We start from the raw sequence: 18,925 nt of genomic DNA on the forward strand, positions 1-18,925 counted from the left end.
ACGGGAGCCAGGAAGGAATTATTTTGCAGCACTGTATGCATGTATGCACAATTTAGACACATTTTCTGCATCTCTATATTGTTTGTATCATAGCGTATTTTCTGTTACGCATCAACAACAGTATGGCACCATATGTATATATTCAAATGAAAATGAGTCGAAATAACACCAACTAATGCAAATAGTATTTCCTTTATTTAGAGGTTAAAAAGTCTTACAATATAGAGCTCCAGAAAAGATAAAATTCTTCAAAGAAAAAAAAAACATGCTTATACTACAATGGAGAGAACGCAACTCTCCTAGCATGCAACGGGTCAGAGCTCCCCCTGGGCAGTGTTGTTTGAGAGCCAAACTAAACTAACATCCAGACTATCCGGCAAGCTTCCCAATCTTATAAAGGGCTAGGTAATGCCAGCAACTGACTGAGACATTAACAAATCCAGAGTGACAAAGTTTGACTTGGCTGGATTCCTAATAGGTGGCCACATAAGGTGCCAAAGCAAACAGGATGCATCCATGCATTCAGAACACACCCTCTCAAGCACTGATCAAGACAGGAGCTCAATTTCCAATAGTTATTCTATCCTAGAAAAGGACCCACACACTTGATTGCAACCTGCCATCTCGTTATCCAGAGTTCCCTTTCTTGACACTGTGCCACGTCATTCCCACTAAAACATTGACATTCTAATTCTGCTATTTTGTTGATTACTCGCACTCCTGCTCATCTGATACAATGAGTTTCTTGATATTATTTCCTGCCTTAGTGGCAAACCCAGGAAAACCTCTGAGCCATTCCGGCATCTCCATGTAAAAAAAAATAAAGAAAAGAAAACAGCTGAAGGGGAATTAAATTAACAGGTTGAAAAACAAAATCATTCAGAAATTATGAGTGGCGAACACACACCAAATCTCTCCCGCCACCTTGCGACCACTCAACCTTCCTCGAGCCCGTTCTGAGGGTGCACATGTCTCCTGTGCTACTCTCCTCTACACTAAGCACAGCTCTGGACACGAGGCTCGACCGCGAGCAATGCATCACAGCACAAGGTTCACTCTCAGCACACTGCCAGAAGAAGAAACAGGGAAGTCTCATCCACTGGTCAACCTTTTTTACCCATAGGTCCCTGGGCTCAGGTGGTGAGGGGATGGGAGTTCTGAGTGTTCCGCATGTCACTATGACAACATGAAGCATCGCTCCCAAGGTTACCAGCTGGGACGCATTCGTTTGTCAACGGTGGTCTTCTAAAACGTTTTCCCTCTTCAGTTCAACCGTTTCCTTTTGCCTAAACAGCTATGAAATACTGTTATGTCCCCCCTTAGCTTTACAACCGCATTAAAACAACTCAAAACACAAACTGTATGATTTGCAAACACCAAACCCCCTCCACCAAGTGTATAACTGTCAAGTTGGCAGCTATGTCTATTCGGAGCACTTTTGGATTCTTAGCATATTCTCAATTTCAATTATCTAAATGAGAGGGGGGAGGGGAATAAAAGATGCAAAGGGGAACGATTGCAAAAAAAAAAAAAAAAAAATTATAATAATAATAACGCAGCCTTTTTTTGTACTTTAAATTTCTTTTCTCTTTTTAACGTCCTCTGAAGAAAGTGTTGAAGGTGTCGACCCCGGGGCATTTGTCACAGTTCTGTTTCTGTGGAGGTGGGCACGGCCATGCTCTTTTCAAAAGGCTGTGCCCCCCCCCTACTCTGACTTCTGCAGCTCTCCAGCGGGGGGCGCACACGGGCTGCGCAGGCTCTTCTGCAGCACGTGGGCATCGGCAGGCTCTATCCTCTTGTAGTAGTTCTTTTTCGTCTCGATGATCTCAAAGCCGAATTTCTGGTAAAAGTCGATGGCCGACTCGTTGCTGATCTGCACATGACTGTGGGGAACAGAATGAAAAAAATAAAACAATTCTAGTTAGGGATGTTTGTTACAGAGATGGTGCAAAAGACACCTTAGAAAATGGATGTAGCTGGTTTATCTATCTACACATTGGGTTGTGGGGGCCATGTAGTAGGATAATTATGTAGCATATATCTATCTACAGGTTGGGTTGTGGTGGCCATTGGGGGCCATGTAGTAGGGTATGTAGCATCTATATCTACACGTTGGGTTGTGGTGGCCATTGGGGGCCATGTAGTAGAATATATAGCATCCATCTATCTACACGTTGGGTTGTGGTGGCCATTGGGGGCCATGTGGTAGAGTATGTAGCATCCATCTATCTACACATTGGGTTGTGGTGGCCATGTGATAGGGTATGTAGCATCCATCTATCTACACATTGGGTTATGGTGGCCATTGGGGGCCATGTGATAGGGTATGTAGCATCTATCCATCTACACGTTGGGTTGTGGTGGCCATTGGGGGCCACGTGGTAGGGTATGTAGCATCTATCCATCTACACATTGGGTTATGGTGGCCATTGGGGGCCATGTGATAGGGTATGTAGCATCTATCCATCTACACATTGGGTTATGGTGGCCATTGGGGGCCATGTGATAGGGTATGTAGCATATATCCATCTACACATTGGGTTATGGTGGCCATTGGGGGCCATGTGATAGGGTATGTAGCATATATCCATCTACACGTTGGGTTGTGGTGGCCATGTGGTAGGGTATCTATCTATCTACACGTTGGGTTGTGGTGGCCATGTGGTAGAGTATGTGACATCTATCTAACTATCTACACCAGCGGTTCTCAAACTACGGGTCACGCCCCAACCTGGACTCGCAATGGATAGGTTTGTTGTCAGAAGCGGTGCCGGTTGGTCACGATGAAATGGGCTCTGCACATAACCAGCTGCTATACCACACTGAAGTGAAGTGGCTATCTCGAGGCAGAGTATTAAATCGCCTTTTTTTTTTAACTCGGAAGAAGCGCAGATTTTTCTTGCAGACAAAAACAACCCATTGGCAGAGAAATGTGCTCATAATGAGCTGGATTAGGAAACTCCCGTTAGTGACACTCCAGGTTAATCAGTGGAGATTTTGGGGTAATTAGTCTTTCGTGTGACGAGCTACTGAAAGTCAAGTTCACTGGACAGGCCCTCGCAAAGTTCTGGATATCAGTCCGGAACGAGTAACCAGTGTTGTGTAATGCTGCGCTGAGAAAGCTTGTCCCCTTCTCATCAACATACCTCTGTGAGGCCGGATTTTCAGAGTAGGAGTGGATCTCCGCCAAAGCGCATTCTCTTTTCATGTTCTGGCAACATGTTTTGGCTAAATATTCCTCGTTTTATAAATGTGTATACAGAAACAATTCCGTAGCTTTTGTTAATATGAATTAATTTCATTGATAACATAGTGCTGTAATTTCCTTTTCTAATAAATATGCATGAGCTGCTCAAGTTCAACAACATGTCCTTTTATTTTGATATTCCTTATTTCCTTGTTGAAATTACGCGATACATTAAGTGTGGGGTCGCCAAAAAAAATCCTAAATAAAATGGGGTTGTGGTATAAAAAAGTTTGAGAACCCCTGATGTACACATTGGGTTGTGGTGGCCATTGGGGGCCATGTGGTAGGGTATGTAGCATCTATCCATCTACACGTTGGGTTGTGGTGACCATGTGGTAGAGTATGTAGGATCTATCCATCTACACGTTGGGTTGTGGTGACCATGTGGTAGAGTATGTAACATCTATCTATCTACATGTTGGGTTGTGGTGGCCATGTGGTAGAGTATGTAACATCTATCTATCTACATGTTGGGTTGTGGTGGCCATTGGGGGCCATGTGGTAGGGTATGTAGCATCGGCATTGTCAATACCTGCACACACACCACTTTCCCTAAACCGGGTTCGTATCGTATTACCTACACCTCTTACCCACACACATATATACACATATGACTAGGGTTGCAAATTGTAAGCACGTTCCTTACTCGATCATTGATAACGTTAACGATCAATTAATCTATTAATTGTAACAAAAAATACCCAATTTGCCAAACAATAACAAATGTATTTGTTTCCTCAATTAAAAGTCTACTTATCGACAAAAATGTCCAATAGGCCTAACTAAATAACAGATTAGGTGCATAAAACAACAAACTATGTACTGTACTAACGAAGCAACAATAGTATTTTTAATGAGGCTATTATTATTAATATTTTGCAACAAGATAGCCTACATAGAACATAAATAGCCTGTCTCAGACTGACTCACACGGTCCCGATTCCAGCATATCGACATGGTCAGACGGGAGCACATGCAGCCTGGTCACAATCGTTCACTCGGATGATGCCGCGGTATTTAGAGGTACTGGCGTGCCAGCTTTGCCAGCCTGGGGAATCTCCCCGCATTGACTTTCCACCAGTTAGTCGGATTTGTATCCAGGGATGGGGAATGGCTTCTTTTAACTGTTACGCGAGGTGGTCTGCCATATAACGACCCGGCAAACTTCTAGTTAGCAACACAGCAGTGGTGACTCGCTAGTCCTCTGATGTAGTAGCAAGTGACGGTAACATAGCTTACGGTCGTCCGGGCAGCGTCTAGTTTTTTACCAACCCCATTTCCAGTTCCGCGTTCGCTTTCTGCGATCTGATTGGCCACTGACGTTTCTGGTGCGATCTGATTGGCCACTGACGTTTCTGGTCATGTGACATGTGTGCCCAATCGCGTGACGCCTGTGTCTTTGCCCATTTCCGCCTCGCACAGCCTGCAAACTACCTAACGCCTAGTTTATCACTGGTTAAGATTAGGTGACCTCTTAAAGCTTAGTTGGTTAAGGTTAGAGTTTGGAATCAGGGCTGGTGTTCTATCGCCCTGCTCTAAGACAAACTCTAACCTTAACCAACTTCGAAAGAGTGCCTAAGCTTAACCGGTGATAGAAACAGGCGTCACACGATTGGCCGCACATGTCACATGACCAGAAACGTCAGTGGCAAATCAGATTGCGGAACTGGAAATGGTAAAAAAACTAGACGCGTCCGGGCAGTCCAGCTGTCTGTCGTCAATGCAACCTTGCGAGCACCAGTAATGTTAGCTAGCTGTGCGAGCAACTCCGAACTTTGCATCGGTGTAGCTCTCCTCGATGCGCAAGGTGGTTGTGCCTCAGGATGGGATATGGTACACTGGCTCAAGCAGGTGTATAATTTGGCAAAATCCTTCGCTGTCAACCATATTGATAATGCCATTTTCGATAAATACAGACCGACTTGGGTAATTTTTTCAAAATCAACACTTCTCTTAGCCTGCTTAATTTTGCAAGTTGCCGTCGCTTGTGTTTTTCCCCTCGCTTATTTTCCAGACAGAGGTAGTTGCCTCCTCGTCATGGTTATATTGTGCCCTCTATCCGTTAATTAAAACAAGCTTTGAAAATACACCATTCTACTGACGGCTACAATATAATAAGAGACAGACAACATTATAACATATCATTGTTTGATAGTAGATAGAGTAAATGTCATGTGTTAGAGTAAATCCTTAACGATCAATCAATCTTCGATTAATTGATCCCTTACATCCCTACATATGACGTTTTAATTTGACCACTATGAGTAGCATAGGTGTTTGATCATAAGGGGATTGGGTTTCTTCATTGAGCGCATATCCTTATCATTATGGCACAAGTATTATTATAAAGTAAGCTGCTATGATTACTCCACACAAAACCAACACAATAAATATTATATAGTCTCTCCCTGCCTCTCTGGAGGGTTAGAAACTCACAGGTAAATGTTGTCAAACGTGCCGTCCTTCTCACAGATGTTTAGCACATGATTCAGCATCTTCGTACCTGAGGAGAGATGGAGACAGAGTCTTGAAAAACAAGATCCGACATGACAAAAACAGAAATGTTGAAAACGTGCAACACAATGCGATCCACTTCCTAGGCAACAGAACACGATACCTATTCCTAGTCTGCGGTAGGGTGCTAGGCAGCCAAGAGTCATGATGTACAGCCTCTTCTGGTTCTGGGAGTGGTCCACTCTGCAGCACACGGCCCCCACCGCGATGTCATTGAAGTATGCTGCGAGACGGAGGACAGATCAAACGAGAGACGCCGTTACAAAAACAAGCATTGTTTCTTCAGTCTTCTACTTTCTTGAAATACAAGAAATCCCAGCTCGATTGGAAACTTTGCTTTGACCAAACTAATCTGGCTAGATCAGCAATTAGGCCGGCATTAGGATGGATTTATGATATGACACGCTTTTTAAGTGTTCAGAAACGGCCTCCACATTTCCTCAGATGGTCCGATTTGATGACCATATTATCTGGAAGACAATGTACTCAATGAAATGTACGATCTCAATATGCAGGCCAAAGCCAAGTGGCGTTTAACAGGATATATATTTGATCTGTGTCTGAAGATTTGACTAGTCAACATTACTTTGTTAATATCAAAGCACGGTAATTGGATGTGTGGCTGGATGTGTGGCTGGATGCGTGGCTGGATGCGTGGGTGGATGCATGGCTGGATGCGTGGCTGAATGTGTGGCTGGATGCGTGGCTGAATGTGTGGCTGGATGCGTGGCTGGATGCGCAGCTGGATGTGTAGCTGGATGAGGGCCGTCTCTCACCTAGCTTGGCAAGCTCCCCGACTTCCAGCACGTCTTTGTAGAACTTGTCGTTGTAGCTGACGGGAAAGATGACCTGGTTCAGGCGCTTCAGCTGCTTAATGTTGTGGGGCGTAACATCCCCCAGCTCAATCCGGCTACTGGAACAAGAGCAGAACGGTCAAACAGCAGGCCACAGAGACACTACCCACCTGGAGGCAAACATGTATTACATAGTCAATAGGGCTGCACGATTTTGGGAAATAATCCAATTGCGATTTTTCGGACAGATATTGCGATTGCGATTAAATTCGCGATTATAAGAAAAAAAGGAAAAAAAAGCAAACCCCCAAAAGGTTTATTGTAAAATACGGCTTGCATATGGCCTACGCGGTGGGTCTTTTCGGGACACCGAGCCTGAAATTTTTTCTTTTTAACTGGGAATCGATACCGGTACCCAACGGTACCTTTTTTTTCTGTACTTTACTCTCCCTCTCTGAAGTCTAAACTTCACAACACACAATCTAAAACCCCTTACCTCCCTCTCCCAAACCGATCTTGTATCTCAATGGGACTTCCTGGTTAAAAAAATATATATTTGCGATTTGATAATTGCGTCATTCCAAATCGCGATTTCGATTAAAAATCGATTAATCGTGCAGCCCTAATAGTCAAGACACCTGAACATTGACATAGCATATAATACAATATATAGCAAGATCAAAAAGTCTGATTCATGAGCGGTCGGGTGGCGTAGCGGAGATTGCACTCGTCACCAATGCAAGAGGCTGCGGTCTCGACTCCCGGAGTCAGCATTGCCCTGCGGCTTGGGCCAGTCGTCATACTAACTCGTTTGGCTGAGTTAGGGGGAGGGAAGTCGTGGGTGGTAATCTGGCGTTGTGGACAGCGACGCCTACAGGTCAGGTCTGGGTGCCTCAGCGAAAGGCAGGACTTGATGAAGGCAGCGTGACCTCCCACGCGTTACGCTTCACCAATGAGAGTCCTCGCTGCCAGGTGAAAAAAGAGCCACTGGCTGTCTCCACATGTGTCGGAGGAAGCATGTGGTGGACTTCAGGGTTCCCTTGTACCGACCAGTAGGAGGAACATGGCCAATGGCCATGCGCACAACAACCAGGTAGGGGGGGGGGGGAATTGGCATAACGACTAAATTCGGATGGTGAGAAAAAGAGGATACAAAAAAAAAAGTCTGATTCATGGAGACAAACGTGTACTGGTAATTCATAGTCAAGATGCCTAGATGGTAGCGCTTTGCCGTCTTTGAAGCAGTTGGTTTAACTTTTGTCAGTCAATCAGTAATGAGCACATCTCTGCATTATTAAATTAAAGAGGTCCTTCTGCATAATTGCACGTGGGAAACACAATTTTTCAGATTTGTCAATGATCAACAAACTGACTATTAGTTGACTGAGAATGTTTGTAGTCAAGGACAGACCTACTAGACACATACACGATTGAACGACTAAGCAACAACAAATATACACACACACAGAAATTCTCAAAGTGTGACTCCAATCGCCAGAATTAGTTTGCATGTTGAGTGAGGAGGACTAGTTTGAATGGGCTAGTTTTTCTAAAAATATGCACCTACTTGGACCAACTTCAGCCAGTCCAGATGCAGACAGCTGCACCCCTAATAAAAGCCAATCGCACCTGAAGCTAGCTACATGTAGGCATATTTACCCACACGTCAGACACAATCCTCAGTCCTACACCACCAATGCACTACATAAACAACCCATGTTCAAGAATATGCACCAGTCAAATGTGAACTCCACACTCCACACATTTCTGTTGATCACATTTACGTATCAGTTTATTACATTTAATAATGTCCTGGAAGGATGTATACATAGTATATTTGTGTGTTTACATGAAATACAGCTTTAATTGTAGGCCTGAGGAGGTCGTGATGGTATTTATAGGGCGACTCCTCATGCAAAACGTCTATGCCGACACAACAGCTGTTGGTCACGTGTGTTGTGGCCCAGGATCGGTCGGCCACAGTGACAGATAATGTGACAGCAGCAGCAGCAGAGTTGGCAAAACATAAACCAACATTTCAATCAGACATCTGTGTGAATCTAACGTTAACTCAACGTCAGCGGCCGGCGACACCAAGTTATTTGAACTCACATGAACTCTAAAAAATAATTCCATTCAACTACAAATAATGCCGATAATAACAGCTATAAAGACTCACGTTAAATGTGAACTTTGAAAGCCCAAAAATGTAAACAAGCAATACACAATAAGAGGCATCTACAAATGAAACCCAATTCCAATTGACTATAATGTTGGGATAGGTAACGTTGGCACCGAGTGTGGCTAGCTAGAGATTAGCTGACCAAGTGACTTAGTTAGCAATCGCCTAGCTCGGTGTGTTAACTGAATCTGAAACGAAGCACTTCCACAGTTTAACCTCTTGTCAATGTAACGCTAATCGAATAAGTATCTATGGTTAAGTCACTGGCTACTAGCTAAATCGCTCGGCTAAAGCAGGTTAACAGTAACTGGCTTGGTCAGCAAGCTATGCCACTGTTAACGTTAGCTAGCTCTTCAGCTAAAGAGGAGCGATGCTGGGCTAGTTAGCTTGTTTAAAAACTAAACAGTCTCTGGGCTCAAACGTCGCGTTGGTCACGGTGCTGTCGTTTGCAGGTTTTATCCAGAAACATAAAGAAAAAGAGCAGAGGCAGCTAAACTAACGTTAGCTAGCTTAAAACACCGTCTCCTCCCCGCCGCTGAAAAGAGACGAGAGAAACTTTACTCGTGCTAGTCCCTCGTACTCCTGCGTGTCTTTAAACCTTCATACTCACCCTTTCATTGTAAAACACTCTTATTCCCTAGTGTCGATGTGATTGAAGTTTAGAGTTGTGTTTGTGTGGCCCAGGAGAGGGAATGTTGAAGAGTTAGGGTAGGGGTTGCCTCCCGTTTTACCCTCCACATGTAGCTAGTTGCGATGCTGGCACTGACGATGCTTGCGGTTAGCTTAGCTTAGCTTAGCCACCACCGCACTGCTTCCCCACGACTGTCAACCCTGACCTCCGCGGCGCATGCGCAGCCCGCACCCTCTGCTGCTGGTGGAAGCGTGATTTTTTTCCCCTTACCCTATGTTTGCGAAGACGCTCTCTGATTGGCTATCCGCGTACAGCGAAGACCCTCTGGTCTTCGCTGTACGCGGCTAGCCAATCAGAGAGCATCTCTGGTCTTCGCTGTACGCGGCTAGCCAATCAGAGAGCATCTTCGCAAACATAGGGTACGGAAGAAAATCACGCCTGCTGGAAGCATCTGAGGGGATTTCACCCATTTCTAGATAATATTAATAAATAGCCATTTTGGACATTTTGTGAAATGTATTTGCTGCAAACAAATAAATAAATGCATATATATACACACAAATAAAGCAATACAGAAACCACTCCCTTGAGATACATAAACCTAAGACATTTTATTTTTGGAACGCTCTTTGAATGAATGAATGAATGAAAACTTTATTTAACAGATTGCAGAATGGGTACAATACAGTACGGCTCAATACACACAATTGTTAAGGGGATGCAGACCTGAGAAAGACGTTTGTCTTGTTTCCATCAGGGTCCCCCATTTTCAATTCATATAGACATTTATGACATAGGGACATATAGGTATTTAGTACTGATACATTTGTGACTTAAACGGTATTCAAATATACAGTACTGTTACCCCTAGATCCTGACAGAGTATATACATGATGGGGAGGGGACTGGGTGGGTGGGTGGGTGGGAGAGAAATATACATACGGCGGGGAGGGAATATATACATGCGGTGGGGAGGAGACTGTCTATTAGGAGGTGGTGGGGGTTTTGGGCATTTATGGTGGCCAGTTTCGAATTGCAGCCTCCCGTAGGTGCTCTTTAAGAGCGGTTTTGGGTAGGGATTCACATTCCTTTACAGCTTTGGGTAGGGCGTTCCACATTGATGTGGCATAATTGCGAAACGTGTTTAGTCCCTTGTTTGAGCCGAATCTGGGTTTAACATGATTTGTTGAGCTTCCTCTGGTGTAGTGGTTGTGGTATTCACTGACCTTTGGGAAGTATTTTGACATGTACATGGGTACCTTAGTCGTATAGTGTATCTTGTAGACCAGGCCCATTGCAAGTTGCTGTACTCTGTCGTCTACTCTAAGCCATCCTAGGTTGTCAAAGTGGGCAGGGGTGAGGTGGGTTCTGGGGGTAAGGTCAAGTAGTAGTCTGACCAGTTTGTTTTGTAATGTTTGTAATTTTGTTTTAAGCGCCTTTGAGGTGCTTTGGTACCATGAGGTGCACGCATAGTCGTAGTACCCTTGAATGAGTGCTCCTGCCAGAGTCTTCAGGGTATTCTTGTTTACCAGAGAGGAGATCCGGTACAAGAATCTAGTTCGTTGGTTGACTTTTTTTATTACATTGGATGCCATTTTGTCACAGGAAAGATTTGCCTCTAGGATGGAACCCAGGTAGGTAATTTCGTCTTTCCTTGTGACAATATTGTCACCCACTGCAACTGAGTGAGAAGCCGTCGGTCTTGCTGAGTTTGTTATTTGAACCGAAGAGAATGGACTCTGTTTTGCCCATGTGTAATGATAGTTTGTTATCAGCGAGCCATATGCAGATTTTGCCTAGTTCCGAGCTGAGGGTTTTTTCAACCTGCAACTTGTTCTTCTCAGAGACCAGCAGGGCTGAGTCGTCCGCAAACAGGAACAAGTTGCATTCACAGGCTGACGACATGTCATTTGCATAAATTAGGAAGAGTAGCGGTCCTAGTATGCTTCCTTGTGGAACACCACAGCTCACTGTGAGGGGGGGGGGGGATAGAGTACCGTTTACCTCTACCATCTGTTCTCTCCCCTCCAGGTAGGATTGCATCCAGCTCACTGATAAACTATCAAAACCAATTGCTTTTAGCTTGTCAATCAGAATGGAGTGATTGACAGTGTCAAAGGCCTTTTGTAGGTCCAGCATGACCATGCCGCAGTATTTGCCCGCGTCCACCTCTTGTTTGATGTGGTCGTTCAAATAGAGGAGGCATGTGTCAGTGGAGTGGGACGTTCTGAAGCCAGATTGGAATTCGTAGATTAGATTTTTTTTCCGCCAGGTACTTTTCGACCTGTTCGTAGACTATTTTCTCCATGACTTTCGAGATGGAGGTAAGAATAGAAACAGGGCGGTAGTTGCCTGGGTCTAATTTGCTGCCCTTTTTGTGCAGAGGGGTCACTCTCACAATTTTGAAGTCCTTGGGGACGTGTCCCTGTTTTATAGAGAGGTTTATTATGTGTGTGATGACTGGGATGATGGCGGCTGCTGAGTCTCTGAGGAATTTGGAGGGGATGTTGTCATGGCCAGTGGCCTTAGGTTGGAGGGCGCTAAATTTTTTGAGTACCTCATCGGTTGTTACCATTTCAAGTTAAGCAGTGAAATGTTTAGCTATGTCTTATTAACAACATATGTCCCATAAACGCAACGTAGAAACAGACAAGGAGTAAAAGTAAAACAATGAATAAATAAGACAATGAAATCGACGGGTATGGGGTCGATGTGCCACGGTTCGATCTATATTATTTGATCCCAGTGGCAGGGTCCCCCATTTTCAATTCAGATTTCGAGGTGAGAATGGGCAAAGACACAGGCGTCATGCGATTGGGCGCACATGTCACATGACCAGAAACGTCAGTGGCCAATCAGAGAGCGTCTCTGATTGGCCACTGACGTTTCTGGTCATGTGACATGTGCGCCCAATCGCATGACGCCTGTGTCTTTGCCCATTCTCACCTCGAAATCTGAATGGACCTGTCTCAAAACCCTGCCCTCTTTTCTTGATCCTCCAATCACAGTTGTCGCTTACCTCTGACTTCCTCGTACAAACAAAGTTTGTACGAGGAAGTCAGAGGTAAGCGACAGCTGTGATTGGAGGATCAAGAAAAGGGGCAGGGTTTGAGACAGGTAAGACGAAAGTCTTTCTCTGGTCTACATCCCCTTAACAATTGTATGTATTGAGCTGTACTGTACTGTACCCATTCTGCAATCTGTTAATAAAGTTTTCAATCAATCAATGCAAACTACCTACCTAACGCCTAGTTTATCACTGGTTAAGCTTAGGCGACTCTTTTGAAGTTGGTTAAGGTTAGAGTTTGGAATCAGGGCTGGTGTTCCATCGCCATGCTCTAAGACAAACTCTAACCTTAACCAACTTCGAAAGAGTGCCTAAGCTTAACCGGTGAAAGAAACAGGCGTCACACGATTGGCTGCACATGTCACATGACCAGAAACGTCAGTGGCCAATCAGAGAGCGTCTCCGCAAACTGCGACTACGAAAAAAAATCCCAGTGTCATCAGATCCAAAATGGACGCGGTTGCAGGGGTCCACCAGTAAAACCGAGCTGATCCAAGTGTCATCAGATCCAAAATGGACGCGGTTGCAGCAGGGGTCCGCCAGTAAAACCGAGCTGCGAGTGAATGAAGTCAGCTGATCATCGTTTGCTGCTGTCACGCATCGCATCACCTTTCATTTCTCTCCAGGCAAGAGACTTATTAAGCCACCATTTCATTTAATAAGGTAATGTATATGTTTGTGTTACACTAGCGCACGGTGTCGATGCTTACTGTTATCGATATTCACAGGGTTTGATGATGGGAGAAATCATTCAAATGCGCCAAAATGGCAGAGCTAGCAGTGCATCTCTGCAAGGCCAAGACCAGTCTTGTTTGCCAAAATTCAATGTATTGCTGTCGTGTGATCTCTGGAGGTGTTATGTTATTATTCACGCCACGTATGCTACAAAAAAACAAACGCAATTGCGTGAAACCTTGTATGTCTAATCGTGAGAACATTCATTGGCAAACTTGTCGGCTAATATATAACGTTACTGGTCTAAAATATTAACGTTAGTCCTGCTTTACGTGATTCGAGATGATCGCTTCGTCATGGAAGCTCCAATCATTTTGAGCAGGTTTTACATTCCACATTTTTTATTAGGATGTGGATTTCATGATGTAATCATTCATATTATTATGTTAAATTGAACTGTGAGGGCGCTGGAGAGCCACGAAACAGAGCCGTGGTCACCCCAAGATGTAATTTAATGGTGTGATCATTAAATCAACATTTACGTTCATATCTCTGTGACTTATGTGTATTAATTCATTCTGTATGGAGGGGGTGTCATGTGACTGGTGTGTTAAAGGAGGAAGGACATCAAGGAGTCTGTCTCACTATGCAATTAACACCAGGATGTTATGTTGCACCGTCTCTGCGTCTCACTTGCGTGTAAGAAAAAAAAAATCTGAGTAATGTTTTGGGTGCACAGCAGCCTCTCCTCCTTCAAGAGGAGTCGATTTTAGCGTCCATTCGTAAGTGGGATAGCGTTACTTCCAATGTTGTGCCACTGACACTGCCACACGAGTAATGGGAATGACAAGGCTCCGATGACTCATCTTTCTCTGCTCTAGGTTGAGTAGTACTGTAGACGAGACATTTAGTTAAAATTAAATGCGTTTCTGGGGACGCTTTGTCCCTTTTGGTATTTCTTCTGTCGATGGCTTTTGACAGCATTTTTCTAACCAACATCACACGCACGCACGCACGCACACACACACACACAGAGTGTGTCATGTTTTGGACTTCCCAGTTTTACTCAAGGTTGGTTTTAAATAAATCCACACTTCAGTTTTCCACTTCCTCAAACAGCCCATGTAATGCAGCCAGCCGGTCATGTGCCTCTATCATGTGATGGGCCATATATGTTCCCACCACCTGGGTATCTTCAAATGGAAATGATCACCAGGCCAAGTCGTGAATTATCATGTCTAGAATAATATAAATGTGATCATAACAACAAGCATAATGGAGGGCTGCCAGCTGCAGTAATGAATGGGTAATAATATGATGTGTGACCGATTTGGGAGTTATTTTAGTCCCATCCGAGGCACAGTTATGCTGCAGAGTGAAAAACATGCTGATGTGAGGTGTGTGTGTGTGTGTGCATGTTGCAGTTCCAGAAGACACCTATTGATGGAGCTGCCTTATTCCTGCACAGATGGTGTAAGGCTGTAAGCAGTCTAGCGTACAGAGATCAGTGAGAAGGACAAAGGGGCATTACACCACACCATGTATGCATTTGTGTGTATTACAGTGTATAACAAATAAAAAGAGCACCATACAATATTTCACTACAACTACAATGTGTAGTTTGTCGAAGAGTGAGTGATTAGGGACATTAAACATCGGTCGTATGTAGCCTAGGTTCTGTAGCTGCAGTAAACATCACAGGCTGAAGCGGTGTCCTAATGCCCACACAGCACCTGCAGTCCTGTGCTTGTGGGGAGGGCATTAAGTCACGACGGATGACTCCGCTTGTTTCAGCTGCTGCATGCGTCCATGTGCTGGTTGGTTAGTGGGTAGGCTGTAGGGGACTAGGATTATGGAAGGAAAGGGAAGACTTTATTTGCTAAATAGATTTACATATACCAGGAATGTATCCTCTGCATTTAACCCTTTCACTACCACACTACCAAATGGTTAACCCTTTCACTGCGACAATACAGCACTATACAATACAGCACACTTTCACAACCAGTGAAAGGGTTAACCTTCTGTAGTGTTGTAGTGAAAGAAAGGGTTAACACAACCGTATCTATTTAGGAGCAGTGGGCAGCCACAGTTCAGCCCCCGGGGACCAACTCCAGTGTCTTGGTCAAGGGCAACAGCAGGAGTTGCTAAGCGCACACATAGGGCTGTAGGATATGGACAAAATATAGTATTAATATAATTCATAATTATGCAAGTAATATAGTATATGCATGCAATATACATTTTCAAAAGTAATTCTACATTACATTTGCCCTTTTTAGTAGCTGCATAATGGGTGATTTGTTACATTGTTTCCTCGTTCAGTATCTCTGGGATTGTAGGAGGCAGAGGCCTTTCTACTAGATGCTTCACACACTCTTTAACTCATTGATTGTATGTATCGATGACAAAACAAATATTTAATAGTACAAGAAATGCCAATATTGCATTTTTTGCTAGTTTACATTTATAAATATTGTATTATCTTCATCTTGCAATATGAATATAGTTTCTTTGGATAGCCTCTATTGTTCAGCTCTGGTGTGTCAGGAGGTTGAATGTTGGGAGAGAAAAAGTAAATGAAAAATGAAGGATTTATATTTGAACATGTCCTGAAATGAAGGTTCTGTATTGTGAAGAAGATGTCCTAGAGATGGGATTGAAATTAAGGTCCTATAAAATGACGTGTGTGAGAGAGGAGAATACTGTGAAAGAGAGCGAGAGAGAATCGTATACAAGCAGTGTCTTTTGTGTGGGATACCCTGCTAATGTTGGAATGCTGCGTCACACACATAGACAGACACTACTGCCCAGACTGAGAGGAGCTGGGAGGGGGGGGGGGCCTAGTTTAGACTTTGATGCTGAGAATCAGAAGTTGTGATGCTGGGCTTTACTCGAGTTGATATCACCATGGTTATCGTGTCAGGAAGGGGTGATATTGCCTAGCTGATGGCAAAGATTGACAGACTTTTTTTTTTTTAACAATATATTTATTGGGTTTTAGTTTGCAAATTACAACATGTATATCAGCAGAGCCGTATTCAGCAAACATTTTCACCCCGTTCTCCCTCCCCTAACCCCACCCCACACAAAATAATAATTAACTTCAAAAACAGGTTCACATAGGAAGGATACAGATTTAAATAATAAAAAATAAAAAATAAATATAAATAAATAATAATACAACCAAAATGTTTTACACAGTAAAGGGTGTTTCTTGTCGTTTTTACACAATAATAAGAGTTGTCCCACAGTACTCCCCCTAATCCTGTTCTTGTTGAAGCAAGTTCCCAACATTCGTATTATGCTTTAAGAAGTACACAAATGGTCCCCAGGCATTATCAAAAATGTTTTGTTTACGTCTAACAATATACACCATCTTTTCCATTGACATATTTGAAGCCATTTCTTTAATCCACATACCGACAGACACATTTCTACTGTGTGTGAGGATCAGCTAGGGCTGGGCGATATGGCCTAAAAATAAAATTTTCGTTTTTAATCGATTTTTTTCTCTTAAACTAGAAATGCCAAGGAAATCATTCAAATAACCTTTTGTTTTTATTTGACACAAAAAAAATTATCAAACCAAGATGAATGTCCCTATTGGGATTGAAGTGCAAACCTACCTTTCACCAATCTTCACTTAAAAAATAAATAATAATAATAATACTATATATATATATATATATATATATATAAAATGTTACTCTTGATCAAACAAAGATGAATGTCCCTATTGGGATTAATAGTGCAATAACTTGCTTTTTCACCAAACTTCACTTAAAACAAATAAAAGGTGCCTCTTGATCATCAAACAAGAATACATTTCCCTATTGGGATTAATAAAGTGCAAATCTAACTTTCACCAAACATCACTTTTTGTAAAATAAAAGGTGACTCTGAAAATCGATAAATTTTTCAAAATCTTCCTAAATCATTAATTCGAAATCGATAATATTAATTATATCGATTAATCGCCCAGCCCTAGGATCAGCTAATTGTGATGTTCTTATATGATGATATAATATGAATGATTTGGTAGAATATGTTGTACTGCAACGGTAACATGCATACTAATAGTATGTGTACTCAGTAGGGCCTAACAAAATTAATAGTTGGTTTCAGGTTGCCGACCGACCCTGCCGATTTTAGGTGCGACCCAATATATTTTATGAGTTTTTAATAATAAAAAAAAAAAACGATTTTTTTTTTCTTTTTTTAGAATAAAGTTTCATAGAAATCTTAGTCAAACATTTAGTATTATGGATATTAAACATGCTGGCAGAGTACATGCATCCATGTTGTTGTGAACATTTTAATTAAATAAAGAAATTCCCTATCCATAGTCGCCGTGGGAAAGAATAAAATAAAAAAATAAAATAAAATAAATTCCCTACCTACCCATGGCCAAACTGACAACCAACCTGAAACCAACTATTAATTTTGTTAGGCCCAGGGGTGGAACGGTTCACAAAATCGACGGTTCGGTTCGTATCACTGTTTACGGTTTTCGGTTTGGTTCGGTATACGTTGTTTTTTTATTTAAAAAAAAATTAACACTCAAAATACCATACATCAACATAAGATATATAGCCTAAAATTATCCAATTTTTCAGTTATTCTCAAGGACGTAGTCATGCAAAAACTGAAAGAGGCCATTTGACATTGGGCACATCATTTTGACAGTGACAGTTAGAGCTAGGAGAGATTTTGGTACAGCAAGAGGGGAGGCATTGCTGATTTAAACATGCTTCTCATTTATTTGGTAAAAAAAAGGTTTACCTTTTTTAATGTTTGGCACACAAAGACCGAACTGACTGAAAAATATAGGCAACATTTGTCAAAGTATTAACTTAGTGCAAACAAAAAATTATTAAACCTTTCCATTTTTGTGGCCACATTATAGACAAAGGCCAACATAAAGTATGCATAATGCTCAATCAGCACTAGACTTTCTTATAAAAAAGTCACAGAAAATATGATTAGGGTTTTAAATAAGGACATTTATGGGGTTTCTTGTATTAATAATAATTTGCACTAAGGACTGTTGTAACTGTTATCTTGTGTAGATGTTACAAGGGAATGGGGAATATAAACCCCCCCACAGTGGTGTGTGGAGTTGGTACGTCCCAGCAGGGACCAGGATGTTATGGGTTGCAGACGCAGTTGACACACATGTTCTAGTCTCCTGGCTCGTTATTGAACACAAACAATTATCTTTGAACCTCTGTTGTCAAGCCTCGTCAATATACCCCCCTTCCCCACTAATCGAACTGGTGTCGTGGAGTCACTTCTCTGTGAGATCCACGGTTAGCTTGCGCCTTGCGGCTAACATTAGTTAGCTCACGGCTAAAGTTAGTTAGCTCTTAGCTAACGTAACATTAGCCTAGCTCGAGGCTAACGTTATATAACCGAACAATACACACATGCCCCGAACCGTGGAGGTCGTACCGAACTGTGTACGGTTCAAATGCGTACCGTTCGGTACAACCTCCACGTTTCGGGGCATGTGTGTATTGTTCGGTACACGGTTCGAATGCGTACCGTTCCATTCCACCCCTAGACAGTACTCAGCCTTGCTGACTCGGCCTTGGTTTGCAATTGGATTTGCCTGAATGAGGGTTAAGTTGTACAGTTATCGGTGGAGTTGTGAATGGAACGACATGAGGAGGTCACTGACCCTATAATGAACAGTTAATAAAACTGCCTCAGTCATCAGCCAGTGCTGTGATTCATGTAGCTCCAGCTTCATTCATGAAATCGTACAGTACATGTGATTACTCTGTGGCTGGAACGTTATTAAAATCGGTCA

The 18,925-nt window shown here is 42.8% G+C and overlaps 2 protein-coding genes across 5 annotated transcripts in view; one reads left to right on the forward strand and one right to left on the reverse strand.

The window, feature by feature from the left end:
* Positions 1-173: 173 nt before the first annotated feature.
* naa50 (N-alpha-acetyltransferase 50, NatE catalytic subunit) lies at positions 174-9,571 on the reverse strand. 2 transcript variants are annotated; one of them, XM_084326349.1, is made up of 5 exons: positions 9,348-9,571; positions 6,538-6,671; positions 5,865-5,984; positions 5,684-5,750; positions 174-1,883 (listed from the first exon to the last, which is right to left on the reverse strand). In XM_084326349.1, exons 1-5 carry the CDS (start codon positions 9,353-9,355, stop codon positions 1,706-1,708), a joined length of 507 nt encoding a protein of 168 aa, XP_084182475.1. In that variant the 5' UTR covers positions 9,356-9,571; the 3' UTR covers positions 174-1,705. The 2 variants fall into 2 exon arrangements, with proteins under 2 accessions (XP_084182475.1, XP_084182474.1); XM_084326348.1 differs by having other exon boundaries at positions 6,538-6,674.
* A 3,392-nt stretch (positions 9,572-12,963) lies between these two features.
* atp6v1ab (ATPase H+ transporting V1 subunit Ab) overlaps positions 12,964-18,925 on the forward strand; it is a 42,010-nt gene continuing 36,048 nt past the window's right edge. The window contains exon 1 of one of the 3 annotated variants that reach the window (XM_084325641.1): positions 12,964-13,098. The gene's annotated coding sequence lies outside the window, so the exon portion shown is untranslated. The remainder of the gene's footprint in view (positions 13,099-18,925) is intronic. The other 2 variants (XM_084325643.1, XM_084325642.1) reach the window with 2 other exon arrangements.

This window comes from Notolepis coatsorum (genome assembly GCF_963971535.1).
Source record: "Notolepis coatsorum genome assembly, chromosome: 12".
NCBI classification, from domain to species: Eukaryota; Metazoa; Chordata; class Actinopteri; order Aulopiformes; family Paralepididae; genus Notolepis; species Notolepis coatsorum.